General features: G+C 31.4%; 1 protein-coding gene across 1 annotated transcript in view; it reads right to left on the reverse strand.

Moving 5' to 3' along the window:
• The window catches only part of LOC129220718 (BCAS3 microtubule associated cell migration factor-like), a 38,790-nt gene that overhangs the window by 6,792 nt on the left and 7,628 nt on the right, over nucleotides 1-24,370 (reverse strand). The window contains exons 6-17 of the mRNA XM_054855148.1: nucleotides 23,133-23,209; nucleotides 22,654-22,737; nucleotides 20,441-20,605; nucleotides 17,392-17,622; nucleotides 15,697-15,790; nucleotides 15,416-15,562; nucleotides 14,246-14,551; nucleotides 11,601-11,754; nucleotides 6,976-7,079; nucleotides 5,878-5,942; nucleotides 769-965; nucleotides 71-162 (exon numbers count right to left, since the gene is read on the reverse strand). Coding sequence (XP_054711123.1) covers nucleotides 71-162; nucleotides 769-965; nucleotides 5,878-5,942; nucleotides 6,976-7,079; nucleotides 11,601-11,754; nucleotides 14,246-14,551; nucleotides 15,416-15,562; nucleotides 15,697-15,790; nucleotides 17,392-17,622; nucleotides 20,441-20,605; nucleotides 22,654-22,737; nucleotides 23,133-23,209 — 1,716 coding nt within the window. The remainder of the gene's footprint in view (nucleotides 1-70; nucleotides 163-768; nucleotides 966-5,877; nucleotides 5,943-6,975; nucleotides 7,080-11,600; nucleotides 11,755-14,245; nucleotides 14,552-15,415; nucleotides 15,563-15,696; nucleotides 15,791-17,391; nucleotides 17,623-20,440; nucleotides 20,606-22,653; nucleotides 22,738-23,132; nucleotides 23,210-24,370) is intronic.

The following is a 24,370-nucleotide window of genomic DNA, read 5'->3' on the forward strand; positions in this document are numbered from 1 at the left end:
GACCGAGTACATTAAAAACCATTTACAATGAAATAAAGTGAAAGGAAAAATAAAGCAGATTGAAGTCTACCAGAACTGGCTTCTATAAACAAGAGTGATCCAGGAGATCCAGACGTTGCCTGATGACTTCCTGGCATAGCAACTGGATTTGAGCGTGCAGGTCTATTTCAAAAATAAAAAAAGAATGTGTAAATACATAATGAATATTTAATAATGCAGCTTTACCATACCGCAAATAAGACTTTTCAGAACCGCAAAAAGTACTTGTTTCTCAAACCCTTATTTTAAGAGAGGTAGATTAAGGGGCCCCCAAACCTGTAAATCCGCCCCTGCTGGAGAAGCTTTGATTCAAAAAGCTGCACCAATCCATGCTCAACATTTGGAAGCAAGTATACGACACATTAGAGTAAATTAAAGTAGGCAATTTTTTATAGAATGGTTCATCACTGAAAAAAAGTCTTAAATACTTAACTTTTGTTGAAAAAAAAAATTAATAAACAAAACCAAATATTAAAGTCTAAAAACAAATCTCTAAAAATGCTATAATTATGAAGTTGAATGAATCAATACTGTCTTAAGATACTTGTCCTTTTTAATGATTGGAAGTTAATGATATGCACAATATAAAACTACTAGAACTGATGCCTGTAAAAAATTTAGCATGTTCAGGGAAATAAACCAGTTTCTGTTTCAATTAAAAGAGTTAAAAGTAATAGCTCTAATACTAAAACATGGAAAATATATGTAAAATAAAAGTTCCTGTCTCACCTTAAACTTTGAACTTCGAGCTCTTCTGTAAAAATATCTGCTGCAGGTGTACTATAAGTTTCAGAACTTTGGGAAAACAATGCTGATGAGTTTGATGATAAAACTGTCGTATTTGAAGAATGTTGAAAGGTTTGAAAGGAAAACTGAGGGCCCATCCAGAGGCGTCTGTGAGGTCCGGCATGAGTGATAATTTCAACCTGAAAACAGAAAAACATATTGGATAACACAATTCATAGTTTCGTGCTGAAGGATGTATGATTATCTTCATGACACCCCAAATGTCTGAATTTCAATTTAACTACATACAGGCCCGTCATTTGGGGGGAGGGGGGGGGGCAATTGACCCCTCTGGATTTTCACAACATAATGCAATTATGCATTTTTGCTTGTATTTTGATGTTTTTCTCCTTTGAAATGAACTGAATTCACACCCTTTGCTTCCCCCCCCCCTCCGTTGAAAAGCTTTGAAAATACGGACGAGCCTACATAAGTCATCTTACTGCAGTTTATTCACAACAAAGTACCATTGTTTTTTTTATGACAAATTTTGCTTTAGACGTTTATTGTTTTGAGGTGAAATTATTTCCAAAACTACAATTTTAATTTTGTGTTCTGTATCTTGAAGTTTTGTTATAATGAACATAGATTAGTCAAATGTCAATCATATCGATCAATAATTTGCTCTTTATCGGTCATGAGTTCTACCAACTCTTTTGTTCAGCTTTAATGTTAACATAAACAGTTAACACTGAAACCTTTTTTGTGCCAGGGTGGGGGGAGGGGGGAGTTCAAATTCTCATGTTTTAGAAGTTTTCAAAATGCTCCCCCCCTCAAAAAAAATCCAGCTAACAGGTCTTCTCCATTCATCAAATTTCTTCTTTCGCAGTTTATGATATCATTTTAGTCAATGACGTAGAACAGGGGTTTTCAAACTTTTAGGCTCTGCAGTCCCTTTGATGACTGACATGAGGTCACCCCCCCCTCTCCCTCTTTACATGCTTAATACAAGCAATCTAATTGGAAACTGGAGCTGATATGGATAGCTGAAAACAAGTAAATAAGGAAAAATCTAGATAGTTTCACACACAAAATTTAACTCAATTGTTCAAAGCTTTATTTTCAACAGCTTATTACTAGAACATATGAAATCCAAGATGAAAAGAAGTATATACAATTTTTTGAGGTAATTTAGAATCCAAGTGAGGTTGGAGTACACATTAGTCACTTTCACAACATTAATGAGAAGGTTGATTTTCTTTTATCTGATATATACCCTCATAGGTTGAGAACCGCTGATGTAGAAGATAAATAATAAAAAAAAATATTGCATGAAATGTATATTCAAACTGTTTGCAGTTTAGAAGATAATATATTGATCAACATTATGAAGACATCCAAAATGCAAAATTCTTTTTTAGTTATTGGAATAATTAGTTTTTTAAGTACACTGCTGTGCTGTAAGTTTTGCATTCAATTTTGTTCAAATTTATTCACTTCCTCAGTAGAGTAACGAAAATGAAACGGCCGAGCACTGGGTTTCTATGGGCGATTACTGGAGTATTTTCTCGTATTAACAATAGCTTGCTTTTTAGAATAAAAATAGTTTTACTTTAGAAATAAGTTAGTGAATCATTATCAGAAAGGTACAGCCTAAAGGTTTACATTGTTTTTGCTGTTGTATTGATAGCAGAAATTTATAGGTTAGCAAAAATATCGAAAATATCTGATAGTTTGATATATATGGGTCATTCTTCAAAAAGTGTAACTTTTCTGTCACATGGCTTTTACAGTAAAAATTTCAAAGAATAATTCATTTAACAAAGATTTTTAATTTCATCAAAAATATATCTATTTAAACCTGCCAACAATTTTCTAGTAATAATTTTTATTTTAGTAAATTTTTGGATCACAACATGTGAATTCTCACCTCTGTGGCATGGCACACACCTGGTGTGACTGTTTATGTAGCTTAATAACTTGTTTAATTAAAAGTATATACCTATTTATTTATTATTCCTTTCACATGTGTATCAAATACTAAGTATATTTAATTTTTTAATATTGTGTTTTAGTTCATTTTAGTAGACAAGGAGTCATGTCACACAATAAATTTTCACCCCCGTTTCCTAAACATAAAAAGTCATTCCTCATTAACACGTGGCAGTAATAACATCAAATTTCATTTTCCATGACACAAGGGAGTCATCTTGTTTATTTTTAGCCATAGTTGAAGTTGTGAGATTTTTGTCAAAAAACAAGAAGATAGATTTTGCTTTAAAAACTTAGTGTGGTTCTTCTGACTTCTCACCTCTGTGAACCTGAATTTCAGGAATGTAAGTTAATGTAAAAAAAGAGGTGAACATGTTTTCATATGCTTAGCATGTGCAGATTGTAGCAACGAAGAAAAAAAAAGATCCCTGAGAAATGTATCTATTAGGCCTATTTTAATGGAAAATTTCTCACTTCCGTGGATCTCACCTCCATGACAGACCTTATGAATGTCAGTATTTCTGAGGTGAAAATAAATGATGGAGGGAAATACATTAATAATAGGCTTTCTACGAGAATTATAAATTGCTAGTATACCCTCAAATTTACTAAATGCTATTTTTAACATACATTTGAAACTACTAATTAAGCCGTTCTTTAATTAAGAGAGCCTAATATTATATTCCCACTAATTGTTAAAATAGCTGATTGTTTGCACAATCAACAAAATTACTACTTTAATATTAAATTGGCCTCGATTTTTAAACATTAAAAGTTTTTTTTTTTTTTTTTTCTGTCAACATGTTATTTTTTAATTTTTTATTATTTATGAGTAAAATAATTGGAACTTAGCAGGGCCATCGTTTATGGTTACTTCTAGTAGGTAACACTTTCATGTAAGAATGAAAAAAAAAGAAAACAAAAGGCTTTCAAATTGAAAAATATTTGCATTCAAAAGTTACGTTTTCTGGAGAATAACCCATATCCGATATTTTCAATCAACACAAAATAAAGTCTTCAAACTAGTAAATGCATCCTCAAATCACCGTTTATTTTCTTACATTATTATTACTATATGTAAGCTAAAAATTTTGGTTTCTTTCATTATTTATATCTAATATTTCATTTTACATTTTTGTCAATTTTAATGAAGTTAATGTAGCATTAGCTGTTTTCAGACATGTGACCCAAATACGATGAAAAATACTGAAATTGAATGGCTGTGTGAACTAACACAACACTGTTAGTAAATTTTACTACAACTGAAAGCTTTCCCATGTATTTTTGTGTCTATATAAGAGATAATTTTAATTGGATGCATGAAATTAAATGGATCATGTTGAATTTAACTTCCAATGCCTCTTCTTTTTTGCTGCATACAGTATTTTGCTCTCTCAAGAAGTACTGAATTCAGTAAAAATATTGAAAAATCACATGTCTGTGTTTTACTAATTTTTCTTCTGTTAGCTACTTTTAGTTATTATGATTCAGAAAAAAAAAGATGCATGTTTTTGGTGTCATAAGACATTTTCTTTTTTTCTGACCAACGTTTAATATTTAATCAGGCACTTTTAATATGATTTAAAATTGTTAAATTACTAATAATACAAATGAATATAAAATAAAAAAGAAATATCCTATTACTTTGCTGTATTAATGATGTATTAATGCAACAAAAATATAGTGCATAAGTTTTTGATTATTTTAAATAACAAATGAACAATATTACTATGATTAATATTATATTTACATTGAAAATACCGTAGTTGAAAAAATAAATATCGAAAATATCAAAATATGATATTTTCAAAATAAATATTGGATATATATCATGATACATACAGTAAAACCTGTCTACAACGATACTGTTGGGATCTAAAAATATTGTTATGGACAGATTATCGCTACAGACAGTTCGATTATTAATGCTGAAATTTTTCTGGGACCAAGGCAAATATCGTTATAGACAGGTTTATTGTTACAGACAGTATCGTTATACACAGGTTTCACTGTATCATGATATATATCGACTGGACTGATATATATCGGCAAACCCTGTTCTTTCATATCACATTTTTTACTGTTTATAACATTAAATATTCTGAACGTAAAATACCAAACTGCATTGCAAATGATAAGAAAAAGAAATAAATTAAACTAAGCCTAAAATCTTAGGAACAATTCCAAGCAGCAATATACTAGTACAAAACATTATAATAAATACCGGCCCTCCCCTTTTTACTTGGTTTATTCTTTTTCTTTTAAATTTAACATTTTATTTAATTTTTGATTCCCTTTTCTATTCTATCATTTACCTAAGTATTTATTTCTAATTTCTTATAATTTTTTTTATTTTAAACCAGCAATACAACTTGTACAAAAATTTAAAAAACTTAGAATTGGACACAGTTCTATTTTAATTGAAAAATTTAAATCTAAACTAAGTAACAATAGAAAACAAGACAAGTTTTAGCTTCTTTTTTGCCCTTCATATCTTTAATTTTCATATCTTTAATTTTCTATGAAGGTTCTTCTGCCTTTATATAGAAGTTTAGTAAGACTCCATTTGGAGTATGTTGTGCAGTTTTGGTCGCCTTATCTGAGGAAAGATATTTGTGTATTGGAAAGGGTTCAAAGAAGGATAACTAGACTAGTAAGGGGACTTTCAGATTTAGATTACGATACCAGACTTAATAGGCTTAATATGTATAGCCTGGAGCAAAGGAGGATCAGAGGGGACATGATTCAGTTGTTTAAATTTATCAAAATGAATGATGTTAATGGACTAAATTTTTGCACCGAAAGCAGGATGAGGGGTCATTGTTTTAAGCTATTCAAATCTCAGGCTAACCTGGAAATAAGGAGAAACTACTACTACTTTGGTTGGGTTGTGGGCATTTGGAACAGCTTACCAGAAGAGGTAGTAATGAGCAAGGGGGTGGATAGTTTTAAGAGTGCCATTGATCTTCATTGGGGACTATTAAATTGACTAAGACCAGCCCAGCTGGGCCAAGAGCCTGTTGCTGGTCGTCACATTTGTATATGTATATTTGTATTTGTATATGCTAATAAGAGTTCAATGGTAGAACATTTTATAGATAATTAGAGCAAATAATTTACTTCTGACAGCCAGCTTTCTTCCACTTCTGTAGATTTTACTGCACTTGGTGTAATTCCAGTACCACCTACAATGGGGAAAAAAGAATTAAAATATAATCTAATCCTACATCAAAAATAAATAAATAAATAAAAAGAAAAGGAAAAAACAAAAGAACAGAAATGAATGAAATGAAAGATAATGAATAAATGAAAAGATTAGAAAAAGAAAGAAAGGAAAGAGGGTAGGGGAGGAGGGTTAATCCCCCTTACCTTAAGTTGATAGTTTGATATTATGTTATTCCAGATAATTAAAGCAATTTCTTGGAACAAGAATCATAATGCCAATTTTTTATAAAAAAGAAAAAAATATATATAAGAAAAATCAATTCAATTATTTAAAATTTTTATTAGTTTCTAATGACAAAAAAAACTGAATAATGATGGTTTTGTTGAATAGAACTTAAAATTTGGCCAAGTCGTCAGACAAAATGTGCTTCATAAGGAATTTTTTGGGAGGTCACAATGACCTCCCATGACCTTCCACCCTGACAACAGTCATGACTCAACAAAATTTTTAGGCACATTATAAAATGAAATTTTCGTGAACATTTAGTAGTAAATATGTAAAACAAGAAAGAACTCTATACAGCTACAAGAAATATTTATTGTGATGGAATTCTGCATTTCGTTATAACTTAAATTGGATGCAAGGAATAGTATGCAAAATACTCAAACTTTATTGTTAATCAGCATCCCTTTTAAATATTCATTCAAAAAACAAAGTAAATAAATAAATAAATAAAAATTAAAAGTACAAAAAGAGGGAAATTGATGAAATAGTTCAGCAGAAAAAAAGTAAATGTCCTCAAAAAAAAAAAAAAAAAAAAAGGTTTGACAGTGCAGTTTTTACAAAGACAAAAAATTAATATTTCAAGCATTTCAGAAATAGAAACTGATAGATATTGTATACATAAGAAAATTACTTCTCTTGTTCATTCAGAGCTTTGCTTTTTGTTTTATAGCATTCAAGATTAGCTCATACTCAGTAAAGTGATTTTAGGAAATAGTTATGAATTGCTAACTGGGGAAAAAGAGTGGAAGTATTAAGAAAATACATACTTGATTTTCGACTTCTAGGTTCTGGATTATAAGCGGAATCAGAAGTAAACATAAGTGGATTTGTAGCTGGTAATGGTGGACCCATTTCAGGAGAAGAAGCGGGTCTGAAAGAAAGAGTAATGTAAAAGTTAAAAAATGAACGTTAAATATAAGCATGAAAATTAAACAATAATGACAAAATAGAGTGGGATAAAAAACATATGCACCATAAGTAAAATAATTGCAAATTGAAAAATGCAAAATAATAATAGAATGATTGTCTTGATACATTTTGAAAGTATAAACATTTATATTTCTTCGTTAAATATGCAGTTGTATAAACTAATTAATGCCAGGTGCTGAATTAACTATGATGCAGTTTATAAACTACTTATTTATATGTAGTGGTTACAGGGGCAGATACCAGAGGAGTTTCATGTTTGTCATGACCCTCCTCCTCCCCCCTCCCAGTCCTAAAACTTTGACAATACTATCTACCCACATTCTGTTTAAACACTTAATGAATAAAATATAAACGGTTTCAGCAATTTTTCCAATTCATTATTTTTAAATGTAAATATTTGAAATACTACTTCCATTCATTGCTTTTAAATAAATTGGCAACATTTATGCCTTATTAGGTGCATTATTCTTGGCCAACTCAGTGGTTTTTAATCACACATAAGCAGTTTCAGAAATTTGTCATACCCAAAAACCGTAAGTTCATTCACAGAAGGTGGGGGGAAGGGGGGGTCATTTTTCAGAAGGACCTCCCCGAAAATGATTGTTTGTATCTGCCACAGCATGAATAGAATCAGAGAGGCGGGAGTCATTCTTGCATTAATTTTAACTTTAGTCGGGAATTTTTCTTTTAAATTATGAATCAACTTTTGTCAAAAGTCACTTTTAACTTGTTTTAAAGTAACTTTGAATGACTTATACCATTGTCATTCTACTTTTACAAAGGGTTTACTGAAAGAAAGTCTAAAAATGCAAGGACTATTGTAAATTAAAAAATAGCAAAAAATTCTGCCTGCTGGTCCAATCAGCAGCATGGATACTGACTTACACTCATGGGCGGATTTATGGGGGGGCAGAGGGGGGCAATGCCCCCCCAGTTTTGGGAGGACTTAATATAGTAACAACACATCTTCCAAAAAAAAAAAAATCATTATTTTTTTGTTTTTGAATAGTTCAGAAGAGCATGGATGGATTTATGGGGGGGGGGTGCAATGCCCCCAGTTTTGAGAGGAGTTCATATAGTAACAACTTATCTTCCAAAATCTTATAACAAAAAAAAAATTATGATTTTTTTCTTTTTTGAATAGTTTAATGAAAATGAAGAGAATAGCCAATGTTCTTTTCTGAAGGGAGAAAAGAAAAAGAAAAAAACTGAACATTAAATAAAAATAGTACAGCTGTCACTGGGGTGCTGAAAATTGGTCTAAATTCACTATTTTGGACTGAAAACCATTTGGGCAAGTATATGAATGAAAATATAGGCTAAATGAGCTATGCATTCAGCTGCAACACTTATAATAATTGACGTTTGGGATCCTCCCTCCCCCCTCCCCAATTTGCGCTAACAGAACGATCTACTCGTTACGATTTGTTTTCTCTCTTTTGAGAACGCTATTTTCAATTTGCATGATCACAAAAACTAGATGTTTTGGGTTGTTACAGACGAAAGATTTTGAAGAACCTTCTGGCATCACGTGTTCAAATGAAATTGGCTGATTTGAAATGCATGCTATTGCAAAAGAAGTACATAGCTAAAAGGTTTTTGTACAGCAAAATACTATCAAATATAACAGTTAACACCATACTCAACGAATGTATGTAACAATGAAACAAAAGACTAGAAAAATGGTCCAACCATTGAACAAACATAACGTAAAATCACTGTAAACAATGCATTAATTTTTTTAGGGGAAAAAATTAGGAATCTCAATCCCTAGCAGTTCAAAACTAAATTTCTGATTTTCCAGAATCATACATTGTAAGGAAAACGTCTGAATAAAAGAAAAAGTGAGGGAGATATATTTCCGGCACGAAAGCTTTGCACAATTCTTGTAAGATCGCATTATTACCTGATGAAATGTTTTTGTGTTTTCTTTATTTTTTAAAGGAAAAAATTTGTATAAATGAAAATAATAGTTAGAACTGTACTTCATGCTCTTGGAAAATTTTCGGCTTGTCTTTTTTTTTTTTTTTTTTTTGAGAAAGAAAAGTAAATACTATTGCAAACTGAATAAATTTCAGTTATCTGAACGTTCTGATTAATTGAATCTTTTTACTTAGATTGAAAGTACCATTTTCCTTACTTTCTAAATACTGTTTAAAAATTAAGGTAAGTCATAATCATCTAAGTGAGTCAGTCCTTGTCATTACTGAAATCTGAGTAAATCAGTCATCAAAAGTTTTGGAAAAATTTGCTGAAATTTGATAAAAACCGATAAAAACCTTACACAGATTGGTAAAATCGTAAAAATCCTTTAACTGTAAAAACTGACGAATTTTCGTTAAAATTACAAAAAATCGAACAAAAATCTACAGGTAAGGGCCGGATTTGCCTATAAGATAAACAAGCTATAGTTTATTGCCCCTGCTTTGAAGTGGACCCTAACTGCCAAAAAATTGTGATTCGTTCCTTAAAAAAATGGAAAGTGTTTGAAAAACTAATTTCATTTTCAAGTAGTTGAAAACCTTGAATATTTGGAAACGTGTGACTACAAACCTTAAATTTTAAAATTTCTAACAAATTGTAGGGGGAGGAATGCCAAAATGTGCCAAATTCAGCTCTTTGCTACATCTTACATCAAAAATGTAAAAATCATGGTTCTCGCGTTTGTAACATATTACTTGAAATAAATTTTTTTGTGACTCACATGCTTCATATCTTGCTATTTATTTAATCCCGAATGCAGAATTTTGGAAATTCTTTAGTATTGATTGCTTTTATCTTACTTTTAGTGCATATTGTTAATCTGTTTAGCCCGGGAATAGCCCGGGAAAAAATGATACACTACCCCTATTCCTTTTTCGTTTTTGCACAACTTATAATTTAAAAAAAAAAAGTTGTAATGATAAATTAAAGTTTATTTTTTCTTTTAAACTTAAAATAGCCGTTTCTTACAAAGTTTGAACAATACTGTACAACTGTATAATCTACTACTCAATTTCAGAGACCCGAAAGTGCAAATTATTGGTTCTAAAAATCCCTGAAAAGAATTGGCGCAGTATAGCCTACCAGGGCTCTTGAGCTAAAAACCTAATCTAACTAACCAAACCTTGAAAATAATAAGACAAGTCTTTGAAACTCCTAAGCAAAGTGTGCTAAAATTTTATTTCTTATCAAGTGTATAAATTAAGAATTCTTCAAATGGGTAGTATGTTACTCTCTTGATACCTATTCTCTAAATCTGTGCACCATACTTCTTTAAATGTATTAACTTGCATCACAAAGCACTTTTAAAACGTAAAACTTTAAAAAAAAATGATTCGCCTCTTATTTCCAATTAACCCTTATAAGACTTCAAAATGCAGAATTTTATATCCATTTTACATAATTTCCTCCCGAGACCCCCGGCAACCTAAAATTGGAGATCTTCTATATCCCACTTAAAAGGAAGCCCTGCGTCACTCTCTTTTAAGGTCAATTCAAAAAGGACAGCATGATTACACACAGTAATGAAAACGGCACATAAAAAAGTAAAAGAATGGCCTTATGCATCACAGAAAACAGATAAAAACATGGGAGAGGTGGGGGGGGGGGGGAGGGCAATTAAAAATGTTGCTCAAAAAAAAAATCCTGTCCCCCCAAGAATTCAGTCCTAAATCCGCCTATGCTTACACTACTATCATTCTTGCCACAATATCAATTCAGGTGAGCCGACAATTTTTGCAAGCTTTTAGTCAGGCCTGCCATGGTAATTTTTCCCAAGATGCAGGGGGGAGGGGGTGGCAAAGGGTGTATACTCTATGTAAATTTTATTGGAAAACAGCAAAAACCATGCCCGCCTTTATGCGAAGATATTAATTTTCCAAAGTCGGAGGGGGGGGGGGGGGGGGGAGAAAGACTGGACTCTCTAAATGCCACACTTGCTTTTAGTGGATAATTTATTTTAGTTTATTTTGATTTTATTTTTGGTATGCTTAATGCAGGAACTAAAATGAAACCGAAATTCATTCTTAAATCAAATTGCAAAATTTTACACCAGTATCATTCTAACCTGATCATATCATTACTCATAGATAAAAATCAAAAAGACAAGCGTAAAAATAAAAGTTGAACAAAATAGCTTATCAAGCAAGGAACTTAAGTAAATCTAAAATTAACAGTTAAATGATATATCTAGAATTTAACTTCTAAAATATGACACACAGTCAACAAAAGAAAACTAAAAGGCCCAGGGTAAACAAACTCATGGACCTGGTCTAGCACTGCTGACCATGGGGGCATGCAACAACAACAAAAAACTAAAAGGCACAGATAAACCATTATTGAATTAGCAATTCTACTTCTTAACACAATATTAAGTTATCTCAAACAGAAAGAGCATAGATAAGAAAATATAAATGATTATTGTAGAGTAAACGACCAACTTCTTTTTTTTCAAATAAAAATACGAACATGATTAAACAACCTTAAAAGACTCCATTGAGCATGTGCAGTAGCTTCAAGTTCTATTGGCGAATCATCCATTTTTTGCATTCCAGACGAAGGTTTAGGTTCTAAAACATATTCTGTTAAAATTCCATGCCAATCAATGATGAAAAGTGAGTCCATAGGAGGTTTATCTGAAGAAATATGTTCCAGTAAGATAGGTATATTAATGCAGGAAATTTAAAACAATTTTAATTATTTAGTTATTAATATTACAATATAATAAAATGTGTTCATAATTACTCATTTTTATTTGAATAAATATTAGGAGGAGTGAGATAATGAAAGTCTCTAGAAAGTAGCTTTGCAGTTTCTGTGCTAAAAACTTCATTAACTTACCTAATTCACCAGTCATATTTCTGAAAGATTTAATTTCCTGTTTAAATATCATTTTTTATTCTATTTTTAAAAGAATTCTGTAGAACAAAAGTGCAAGTACAGGGGGGGGGGGAGGCTTTTGATTGTGACCACTAAATCTATCTATGATAGAATTTTCTGAAATGGCTCATGCTCTATACCTCTCTTTAAAATACTAATGGCCAATAGGTTGATGACAGTATCTATTAATAGATCTATCTAAATTACCAAACGATTATTTGACCGTACTTTGGATTTTCCACACAATTTTTAACTCTAAAAACAGCTACGGATTGAAGTGTTCTTGTCAGGACAAATTTGCAGGAAATATCTCTCAAGGTTGTTTTTGTTGACATAACTTTCCAAATGACCTTTCAATGAAATATTCTCATTGATTGATCGCTTTGAATGTAGGGAATGTGGGGCAAAGTGAAATGGTGAAGCATTAACTATGCTTTTAACACCACCTATCTAGTAACATTTCAACTATGTAGTAGCAAATGTAGTCTATTCCAGTCAAGAAAAAATTTCCCCTGAAAATCAAAGAATATGATAATACAAGCAGTTTTCAAAAATTAATATACAGTCGACGCTCCTTATAACGACCACACATTATAAAGACTATTCCATTATAACGACCAGCGGTAAAAGCCCCAACTTTGCTCCTATGAGCTCTATGCTAATTTGCTTTCGGTATAACGACCGTTCTATATCGTTTAATCCAATACAGCGACCAAATTCAGTGGACACTATTTCCGGAATTTTTTCCAATGAAACAAATTTATCACTTGAAATGACCTTGATTATTGTTTGCGGACAAGCTGCATGGAGTCTTCAGTGTTTAGTCCAACTTTAGGGAGAGGGGGAAATTACCCCTCACCACAGCACAGAAAAAATAAAGGGAGGAGAAACGTGAAATTTCCGAATTCCTAAGGAAAAGGGTTCGACACATGTATTGGTAATTTGGTGTTTGAATTACGAATTACGTGGCTTTTAAGAGTTTGTTTCTGCTCTCAAAAAAGGTGAAGATTATTGCATCTCTCTAAAGCAGTATAGAATGAAGTCTCAAAAAACCCACCAATAATTGCTTTTATCATGCAGGTTTTAAAAAGCAAAAGGTAACGGAATCTACTGCTGACTTGATTCGTCAGGCAATCCAAGATGAAAATTTTGATAAAAGAAAATGAAATTGGATGAAACGTCTAACTTTGACGATTATGCAGAAATCAATTAAGATTTAGACTGTGGCAAACATCTGTCAGAAGATGAATTATCTCTTGATATTATACAAAAAAAAAAAAAAAAAAAAAAAGATGTATCATGATCAGATGACGAAGACGAAAGTTCCTAGCATGAAAAATATTTCTAATGCTCGAGGGACTTTAAGATGTTTCTTTGAAAGACAAGAAAATACAAACACTATTTACCATCTAAACCTAAAATGAAAAGTAATGTTTTACAAAAATCACGTGAGCAAAAAGGCAGTTTTTGATTTACCTTCCGAAAATAAATAATTTGTAAGTATGTAATAAATTTGTACCTTTATATTTTCTACTTTAAAATCTGTTTAATATTTTGCAACCATATTTTTTAAAAACATTCCTATGATTAAAAAAAAAAACAATTTGGGCAATGAACTGGAATCTTTGCAAAAGTGTACATTTTATTGGAGCAACGGAACATGCGTGATACATGTGTACAATATTTTTAATTCTACCTCTTATAGCGACCACTCGTTATAAAGACCTTTTTCTGTGGGATGGAGATGGTTGTTGTATCGAGCGTTGACTGTATTCATATTCTAATATTTTGTTGTAAATCAAAAATTATTTTTGTTATTATTAAATGATAAAGTGCATGTATTAATATTTTAATTATTAATTGAGACCTACCAATATTCAGTGCAGTATTTAATTGTTTAATATTAAGCCTATTTGTATTTTAAACGCTTTGCACCAAGTAGCCAAGTGTACAAACATATTCAACTTTTCAAATTTGAGTATAGTTTCTTTTAATTTACTTTAAAAACATTTTTTGGTTTCTTGAGTCGCAAGCAGCCTAATGCTTCTGGCCCCTGTGCAGGGTTTGCGGATATGTAGATCTGGGCTTGCCCCAAATGCATGTTATAAACATTTAATTAAAAACTAAATAAATAATCTTCCTGTTAATTGTTGATCAAATAATAAAAAATACTTGAAACAACTGCACTAATGAAGAAAAACTGAAGGATATTAGTAAAGGTGATCAACTATAGCAACGTTCATTTACCTCTCTTGTCTCTTGTTAAACTAGGACTACCTACAAGCCAAGCTCGAGCAGGGGCAAAGGCAGAAGAAACACATACAATTTCAGACGCAGTAGAATTCTTCTTGTAAATTCGGTCTTTTCCAGAAGGGCTTTTAGGTTTGGCAGCACTCGTTAATGGGAAAGCTAAGCCATGCCTCAACTGTGCCAGTGGTTGTATCGTTGTAGGATGAGGATATGGTGGAAGACGGGAATTGCCCATACGACTGAGCGAGCTGGAGTTGTAAGCCATGCTTGGATGAGAGTCATATGGACGAGATAAACTACTACCTGAAGAAAAAGTGAATAAAAAAAAGTAAAATAATCATCAAAAACAACAATTGTGTGTGTCGTAAAGACACACAATAGAAGAGAAATTTTTATCTTTTATTTTTTTTAACATTCTGAACTGTTACTTCGAACCGCACATTTTCTCTCACACCATGTTCTTGTTTTTTTTCGCCTGACTTAGGCATATTCATAACAAAACTGTATAGTATTTTAATGAAGAAAATAAATTATAAACAACAAGAAAACTAAACATTACTTAAATCCGCTTTTTAACTGTTGCCAAAAACAATGAAAAATAATAGTAACCATACAGTTAATTTTGCTAATAAAAGTTAACAAACTAATTTAAACACTGAACTTAAGCAATGGAGCTCTTAAACGTATTTGAAAAGTTTAAATCCACAAATATATGCCTGCTTAAGTTCAGCCCCGAAACTAATTTGTACACACCATAAACAACAACTGCAACATTTGAAGACAGATTTTCAGCTATTCTGTTTGCTGACATCCATGCACAGATAGCAGTCTGTATTTCTCTCTCACAAATGCAAATGGCTCCATTTAGAAATCATATTGCATTTTTACAAATTTTATCCAATTTTTACTAATTTTTTTATTAAAAATAAGTGCACTTGATTATTATTAGCAGCTTATGAACATACATGCAGAGGCGGACTGGGTCCCCCAAGAGGACGCCAACCTTGACTCTCAAAGGGCATAGAGGTTCAAAGGTGCAAAAAAAAAAAAAAAAAAAAAAAAAAAAAAAAAACGAAGGCGCACACGTCCGTGGGGTTAAGGACCAGTTTGCCCCTGCATACACAACTGCATTACAGACTGAAGAGTACATTAAACTATATCACATACAAGATGAACTTGGGCTTCCTGAAAGTACAGGACTGTTCCTTCCAGTTGATGCAGACTGCTGGATTTCATCCAACCCAGCACTTCTATGGAAACGACTAAGCCTGTTCACTACTCTTGGGGATGTATGCGTTCGCACACTAATGGGACCTTTTAGTAAAGAAGACAAAATTATGCTCATATTCAATTAAACTCTAAAACTTAAGTTTTAACCAATTCTTAGTCTAATTGACTAAGAATTTGCTTTACTAAGAATTTGCTTTTTGCTAGAACAAAATACGTACCACCATAAGGAGTTATGGGGAAAATGTGTGTTGTTCCCCTCATTGTACTAACAGATATCCAACGACTATCCAAAGAAAAAGCTATATCTTGAACCTAAAGAAAATATAATTTTCAGTCATAAGGTTTAAATTTTTTAAATGACAATCTTGTAATATTGTTCCGCTTAAAGAGACAGTTTATGAAAACATCAAGCAGTGTAATTATTGAAAAAAAACCTCAAAATAGATTTTCAACAAAATAATGCCTTTTTCCAGAGAACTTATTAACATCCAATTTTATGTAGATCCCTGTTCAGATTTTTATAAAAGGCAGGGGTTCTAATCTTACCTGTGGGGAGGGGGGGGGGGGTTTTAACAACTTGGTACCTTCAGTTTCACGAAAAGTGATGTTTAAACACATGTAAGAACTGCTGTACCCGTACCCTTCCCCCATCCACCAGAAGCATAATTATGGCTGCACAAGTGACCAAAGTATTCCTTCATTTTACAGGTTCACTTAAATCAAACCTTTTTTGTGTTTTCAATTAAATCTGTTTACTACGCGGTATATTGCAATAAATATTAAAAACTGTCCACAGATTCTCCTATAATGCCGCATGTATATCAGTTTTTATAGTTTGAAATAATGCTTAATAAACTACGCAAGAAAGAGCTAATTGCAGTTGCAAATTACATGACCATGAAATATAGTCACCTATGCATCTTCATAGCTGCAACATATGCCAAATAGCACATATATATATATATATATATATATATATATATATATATATATATATATATATATATATATATATATATATATATATATATATATATATATATATATATATACACACACAGAACCTCTCTAATGCGGACACTAACGGGACAAATTTTTTTGTCCCCAATAGAGGGATATCTGTTAGGAGGGGTTTTACTCTCTCTCTCTCTCTCTCTCTATATATATATATATATATATATATATATATATACTAATATATACGTATAAAATATATCATAATGCCTTGTATCAAAATGTAGGGAGGAACTATTCAAGGTTTGTGCTTTGATTTTGATTTGACTGAAATAAACTGTTTATGTTGGGTGGTACCAAAACATTCCTATTATAATACATTGGATACATGATTGAAGAAACTGTATGGTTCTCTTTTTGAAGAATTGAACAGAAAATGCCTTGAGTCCAAATTGAAGGTTGGAACTCATCTTCCCAAATCAAAAAAATAGTCTTATGTATGGGTTTCAACCAGCCAAGGTCTCCTTTTTTAAAGTTTAGATAGGATACAGTCAGGTCCTGAAGCTTTACTTTGCTTCAGTAATTAACTATTTTTACCTCTTCAAGGGAAATGGGCGATAGTATGGAAACAAAAATAAAACAAACATAGTAATCATGAAAATGTTGTTATTCAAAAACTAAGACCTAAAAAATGACCCTTTACAATAATTGCAACCATTTTCAAACACGATAGTGAAAACTGTATGCATGAAAACTCATTCATTACATCTAATCTTCATTATTTTAAAAATGACTATTTTTGAATTTCTGACGTTTTTTGGAAACAATGCTATTTTAAAATAAGGCAACTTTTAGAAATATTTTTGTAAGTTAACATTAAAATCAGTTCCCAAATGAAGGATCTGAATTAGATCATGGAATAAGAGCTCAAATCAGACTTGTTTATAAAAAACACTTACTTTTGCTGTAGTTTCCCCTCGATGCAAAGTATACAGGTGGTGAATGGCACCCATTGCAGAACTTGCCGGATGCGGAAAGATTCGAAAAATATGAAAACTATGTCCTAAGCGGCAAGATGTGAAAAGCAACATTCCGCTAGGATCAAACTCCAGTGCTGCAACTGGTTCATTAGCATGAGCTGGAAAGTGCGCAATGATGCCTTCACCTTCATAATCTTCATCTATGTTCACCTATAATGTAAAACTAGAATATTAACTACATAAGTAATTACATGCACTATATTATTGTATTTAACATTAATTTAACATGAAAATAACCAGCAATTTTTTATAAAGTTGAGTATAAATAATAATTGTAAAATGGAAGTAGTTTAATTCAAAATGCATAAAACATTTCCTAATACAAATACAATTTTGTCTTTGCAGAAATAGATGTTGACAAAATTATAAGAGAAATTTTAACATCATGAAGCATTATCGAAAAGTAAGAGTTTTAAAAGTTCCTCTGATTATTAACTTATTTATTCCATTTCTTATCAGTTTCAAAAATGAATGCCACACGACACAGAAGAGGTTTTTGCAAAGGAGGTTGATTCATCGAATTGACTTGGAAACCCTTGTGATATGCAGTATGTAGAAAATAAAATTTTTTGAATTAAATTTATCAAAAACATGAGAAAAATCACTTCTATACACTCCAAACATATACAGTAAATCAGGTTGAAATAAATTTCAAGGGACCATCTCTTTTTTTAATGAAACAGGAATTTTGTTTTGGTGAAATTTAATAGAAAAATAAAAACATTAAATTTTATTGAAAATGTTGACTATATATATAATTCTGTTGTTGGGATCCTAAAAATGTAATTAGTTACTTCAAATAGTACTAAAAATTAGCATAATTAATGAAAAAAATAGTAATGTAAAGATAATTACACTTTTTAAGAAATGAAAAATCGTCTTGCTACCCCTGCAATAATCTTCAAATCATACAATTAAAAATTTTACTGCATAGTAAAATCCACGACTTTTTTCTTTTTCTTTGTGCTAGTGAGTTTGAAGATGCAGACAGTAAAAGGTTGAGTAACTGTTAAACATTCGAAAAAATGTTATCTGGTACATAACTCAGAGAAGAAATAAAACTGCATTATGTTTATAAACTTGCAAAGGTATGTGTAAATTTTGGAGCATTTTCAATAACTTAAATTTTCAGAACTTTCTTCATTGTTTTCTAAATTGCGATCACCAGCAGTAGTCTGTATAATACCTATTTTCCTTAATGCACCATCTACAGTTTAAAAATTTATATATATATATATATATAAAACACTTATGCCTTACTAAAAATGAGATAGTTTCTTTTGGCAACAATCAGTTTATTTGCGAATCTTGATCAAGCGTCTAGGCATCCATAGTTATTCGACTTTAAAATCTCGAACAAGCATCAAGGCATCTTCGTCATTTCAATGAGCTTTTATTTATTTCTTTCCGCTGACAAGGATGAACTTATTTATGAATCCTCTATTTCGTTGACTATATTGTTTGCTCATTCACTTCTAGTGTTTGATCTTCAAGTATTTAATAGGATTTTGATTTAAAATGAGTATTTTAAGAGCACTTGAATATAATTTGCAAAGAAGAGACAGCAGACTTGGGGTCTTTAGATGAAAGATATGAGCGCAGATCTGTCAGAAATGCTGCCAATAGGAATAGACGCGCTAATACACGCCATATTGCAAATTGAGTGACAATTCCGCAAGTGTTTCAGGATATAATTGTGGAATAATGACTGAAATTTGTGATTTTGTCATGATCTTTACAAGAGGAAAAAATTGAACTCCCGTAATAAATACACAAAACGCTGATGGAATTGTACACTTATACTTCATAATAATCTGTAATGAACGAGTTACATGTATAAGTAATTGTCCCCTTTAAATGTAGGAAAATCATAAGTGTTTCGAAAAGATTTATGAAAAAACAAAAAACACTACATGTATTTAAATACAAATAAAGCTAACTAATATATTGTAGTACCCCGTGTGGTGACCGGGGTACCTCAATGGTTACCATGTGGTAACCAAGGGGTCAGAATAGTCCCAACGTAGCCTATCCTTGTCGTAAAAAGCGAGTAAAATAGGCATGGCCCTCCAGGTTGGGCGCTGGGCTAACAACTCAGCCCTGTAAAAAATTACTATTGTTCAGAAATCTCAAGAAGTAAAAACCGGACTGCCCTTATGAAAACGACTAGGAACGAATACGGACTTGAAGTAGGGACTCAACCCATAAAGTCACCTTCACAAATACAGATGGTGCACTCAAGAGGGGCCGCCCACCAACCAGATGGCTCGACTGTGCCGAAAAAGACTTAAAAACTGTTGGCCTCAGTGGATGGAGGAAATCTGTTTCCGACAGGGCGGGATGGACGAAACTGATTAAGCTGGTCTTGACCTGCCCTAGGCTGTAGTGCAAAAAAGAAGAAGAATATATTGTAGTGACCGGTGAGCGAACATAGCAAGATCGGATAGCGAAGCGATCTGAAGGAAAAGTGTACGCAGTTCCGAGGGTTGGCGAGCGTAAGCGAGCAGGAGGTAGTAGCCCCCTAGTCTTCTAAATATTCCACTCTGAATTGAAAAAGTTTTTCTTGTACCAAGTTCTAAAAACTGCAGAACTAAAAGTTTTTGCTATATCAAATTCTTTTGTGATAGTCGATTTTTGAGAAACTACTTCTGGGAAAGCAGTATTTCTTTAATGTGTTTCTAGTGGCGACTGAGCATTAATTTGCCATAGCAAGTATATTGTTGTATTTTGTTTTTGCCATAATAAGTATTTCCTGCAGATTTCCCTGAATTTTACATTTTATTAAACATCAGAATTAGTTACTAACTTGACCACTTTCTTACAATTTTCTGCCATGCCTTTAACAAAAAAATATGCTAGAAAAAGAATCACATCTAGCTTTTTTAACGCCAGAAATGTTAGCAATGCAGTTTAATAATGTTTTAAGAAAAGAAGAGAAAAAAAAACATTAACAGAGTAAAAAACTTACTTCACCATTAACAGCAAATAAATCTAAAATAGTGACTATTCCAGGTTGACTATCATCAGCATCTTTTGGATCATGCTTTATTGAAGATGGTTTGATCATATGTTTTTGCCCACTGAAACTGTTTGCTACAGTTTCGCCAAATATCGTCAAACCTTTTGTTATGGTCTAAAAATATATTTTTTAATAATTTCAATCAGAAATTTTAACAGAAAATAACTTGCATTTCATAAAGAAAACTAAGTTGCATAGGTAAGGTATGCATTTAATATTCATGATATTCAGACTCACCATATACATTGGCTCCCAAAAGTGTGCGTACACTTTGCAAATTTTTAGTAAAACCAAAATAACGCGAAACTAAATTCGAATATGAAGTCTAATATTTTTTCATATAATTCCTATGTCATTCTAAATAAATCCTGTAATTTTTTCAAAATATTGATGGATTTCTTTTTGAAATAGATTAAAAAACGAAGAGACAGAGAAATAATACCCCACAAAAGTCATTGTACGCTCAAATTTTTTCGAATAAATTCATGATTAAAATTATCATATGTCGTTTTTTTTTATTATTTTTGCAGTGTTTTGACCCTTAAAAGTCATTTGGCTTTAATTTTTTGTTCATTTATTCCTTAATATTGTGCTTATTACTTTGAAATGGCTGGTATTCGTTAAAAACTTAAATTTTTTTCCGCACAGTAGCTGTAAATTGGTTTGAAATTGGTTCTATACTAAAGTGCTTGATAAAATGCTTCAAAGAAAAGAATAGGATCGAAAACAAGGTAAGAAAAGGTCAACCGGCAGAGTTGACAAAGCGTGATCGGAGATTTACAGTTAAAAAATTCATGAGAACATTTGAGTGCTGTAAAAGTTTTTACAGAGTTAAATGAAAATTTTTACATTCAATTTTCACCTAAAATTGTTCATCAAGTTCTCTGATTAGCTGGATTAAATGGGACTTCTTCCCACTAAAATTTTCCTGGTCGTGCGAAAAACAGAAAGCTTACACTTTTCGTCTCAAAATCAATGATAAATAAGCTCAAAACGTTTTGGAATTACGTCTTGCTTACAGATAAAAAAGAATTTAACATTTCTGGTTAAATTGTTGCATAATTGCAAATAGAAGAAAAAATAAGGAACTTAATCTTAAGAACTTAGTTGGACCAGTTAATCAGGACGATGAAATTGTTCTTGTGTGAGGGTGCATATCAGCATCAGGACATGGTAGTTTGGAATTTTCTGATGAAATAATGAATCATGCTGTTCATTTAAATATTTTAAAAACAAATTTTAAAATTTTAGCCAAAAATTTGGTAATAGGAAACAGTTTTGTTTTTTTATCAAGGCAACGAAAAGAAGCACATGGTTTTCAACGTTTGCATCTAGTGCCTCAAAAATTGTCCTAAAGTTTAGAAAATTTCCCTTCAATCTCCAGATTTGAACTTAATGTAACATATTTAGAAATATCTGGAGGCTAGATTACGAAAATATGGCTTTGAAACAAAAATAAAGCTAGAAACAGTAAGACTCAAAGTGTGGTAGAACACTTACTCAGAAATTACGCTAAAAAAAGAAAGAAAAAGAATGAAACCTATTTCCAGATGTTTAAAAGGTGCTGTTGATACTGCATGATATTCTACTAAATAATAACTTAATAAAAAGTAAGATTATTCAATAATAAATAGACTTTTTTTAAAGTGTACAAAGACTTTTCTAAAATAAAATTTCCGGCACTTTTTGTTTTTTAATTTTTAAAAAATTAAGTTTCAATATATTTTTTAAAAAATTCATATAGTTTTGTTGAAAATTGATCATTGATCTTATAATTAAATACCCATTCTGAAACACTAATTCTAACCAATGGATAGGGTCCTATTTTACTGAAAGTCGTAGGCCTACGAACACTTTTGGGAGCCACTGTATGCTCATTATGTAATATAAAAAAAAACAAATAAAGAAATAAAGAAAAGAAAAAAAAAGGCTGAAAAAAGCACAAGAGCTACATGCTTTAATGTCTACATTTTTGAATTTTAAAACCATATTTAAAAAAAAAACCCTTCCCTCCCCCAAAAAAAAAAAAAAAAATAAATAAAATAAGTCAGAGAAAATTAGTTTAAAAGAGGTGCAGCAATCAGAAGTGATCAATACATTTTAAAGTCTTTATTTATGCTTCCTGTTTGTTTTATTTTTTAAAAGAATTGCCAACAACATACTTTTGCTGCATGAATAATTGTGGCTGCATATGAATGGACACCATCTCCTGCCATTCCACCACCACTTTGATAAACTGATATCAGCTGAAAATTAAAAAGCACGTTAATAGCAGAATATAGTGTTTCATCAGAAAAGAGTATAATTATGTATTTTTATTAAAGAAGCAACAAAAATAGTCAGTATTTAAGAACACAATAATTTTTAACATCCCAATAAAACTCACAGCAAGTTGCAAATTACATAAATACAATAAAACCCCTCTAAGACCGCTCCCTTGAGAGTCTAACCAAATAGCGGCAATTTTGAGGAAAAAGTCTGAATAAAAATTGATATTATGTGAATGTAATATATTTTTTTAATGTTTATTTATGGTGCCACTACTTCATTTACAACTTTTGAATGATACATAATTTATGATAAAATGAATGTTTCATGGGAACTTAATATACATTGCAGATATTGTAAAGAAATAACTTACTTTCTTATTGGCAAAAGCAAGCCACCTAGTTCCCAATGCAACAGGATTGACAGAAAGACCAGGTGTAGTGTAACAACCTAAGATTAAAATTTAAAAAAAAAAAAAAAAAGATGAATATTTTTGAATGATTACACTCCGACCTTGATATAAGGTCACCTAGGAATTTCCTGAAACTGACCTCATAAGCGGGGTGATTTTTTACCTGATTCATACGAACGCTGAACATGTCAATAAATAAGAATGTACATAAATAGTATAATTATTTGCAAAATTTAATACTTTCAAAAAATGTCAGTTTATTAGGTTAATTTTAGGTACTTTTTAATTAAGTGAAACAAACTAATATTAATGAAATCACAACAAGAAAATATAAAATTATCATTTTTAAATTTCAATTATGATGCATAGTTTACTATACTTAAAATAATCTTAAATATAAGACTGCCAAATTTTTTCTTTAATTTTTTCTACAATGTTTTCTAAGTTCTAATTTTCATTACAAAAATTTCAGTTCAAAAAGCGACCTTATAAGTGATTATGGTATTTAAGACGTCACGATATATCTGATAACTCATGACATAGAATTCCGAGGACATAAGAAAAATGACCTTATATGCGGTTGACCTTATATCGAGGTCTGACTTTATATCAATGATACTCCAAACCACAGCTCTATATTTAGATAGATTTATATCTAATTATGAGATTAAACTGTAATAAGAGTTAAAGGGTAAGATAAAGCAGTGTTTCTTTACTTTTTTTGGCCCATGGATTGACAAAATTTTTGGGAAAGAAGTGGCACAACAATTAAAAACTGGTTTCCATTTTTTTTCCTCCAATACTGCCATACATTATAATCTTGCCTTACAAAAATATCTTGTTCTGAACAGGAGTAACATTTTTATTGTTTGCATGCATAGGAAATTCATTTCAATGCACATTATCCCATTGGCATTATAAAGAATATGTGAGGACTTGAAGGGAGGAAGGGGGGGGGGGGGGGAGCAGGTGCCATGAGCTTTTATCAGAATATTCAGAACCTCATGTAAAATTATTGTTGCATCACCTTACAGCATATATAAATCTCATTTTGGTACATATACTTAACCCTCAACTTTTCCCCCTTTCATCCCAAAAAAAGGTTAAGAGCCACTGCTTCTATACACATTCAAGCATATAGAGAATCAATGAAATAAGAAAATAAAATTAACGTTCTTAAAAAAAAAACGGCGGTCATT

The sequence above is a fragment of the Uloborus diversus genome, chromosome 4 (assembly GCF_026930045.1).
Source record: "Uloborus diversus isolate 005 chromosome 4, Udiv.v.3.1, whole genome shotgun sequence".
Lineage (NCBI taxonomy): Eukaryota > Metazoa > Arthropoda > Arachnida > Araneae > Uloboridae > Uloborus > Uloborus diversus.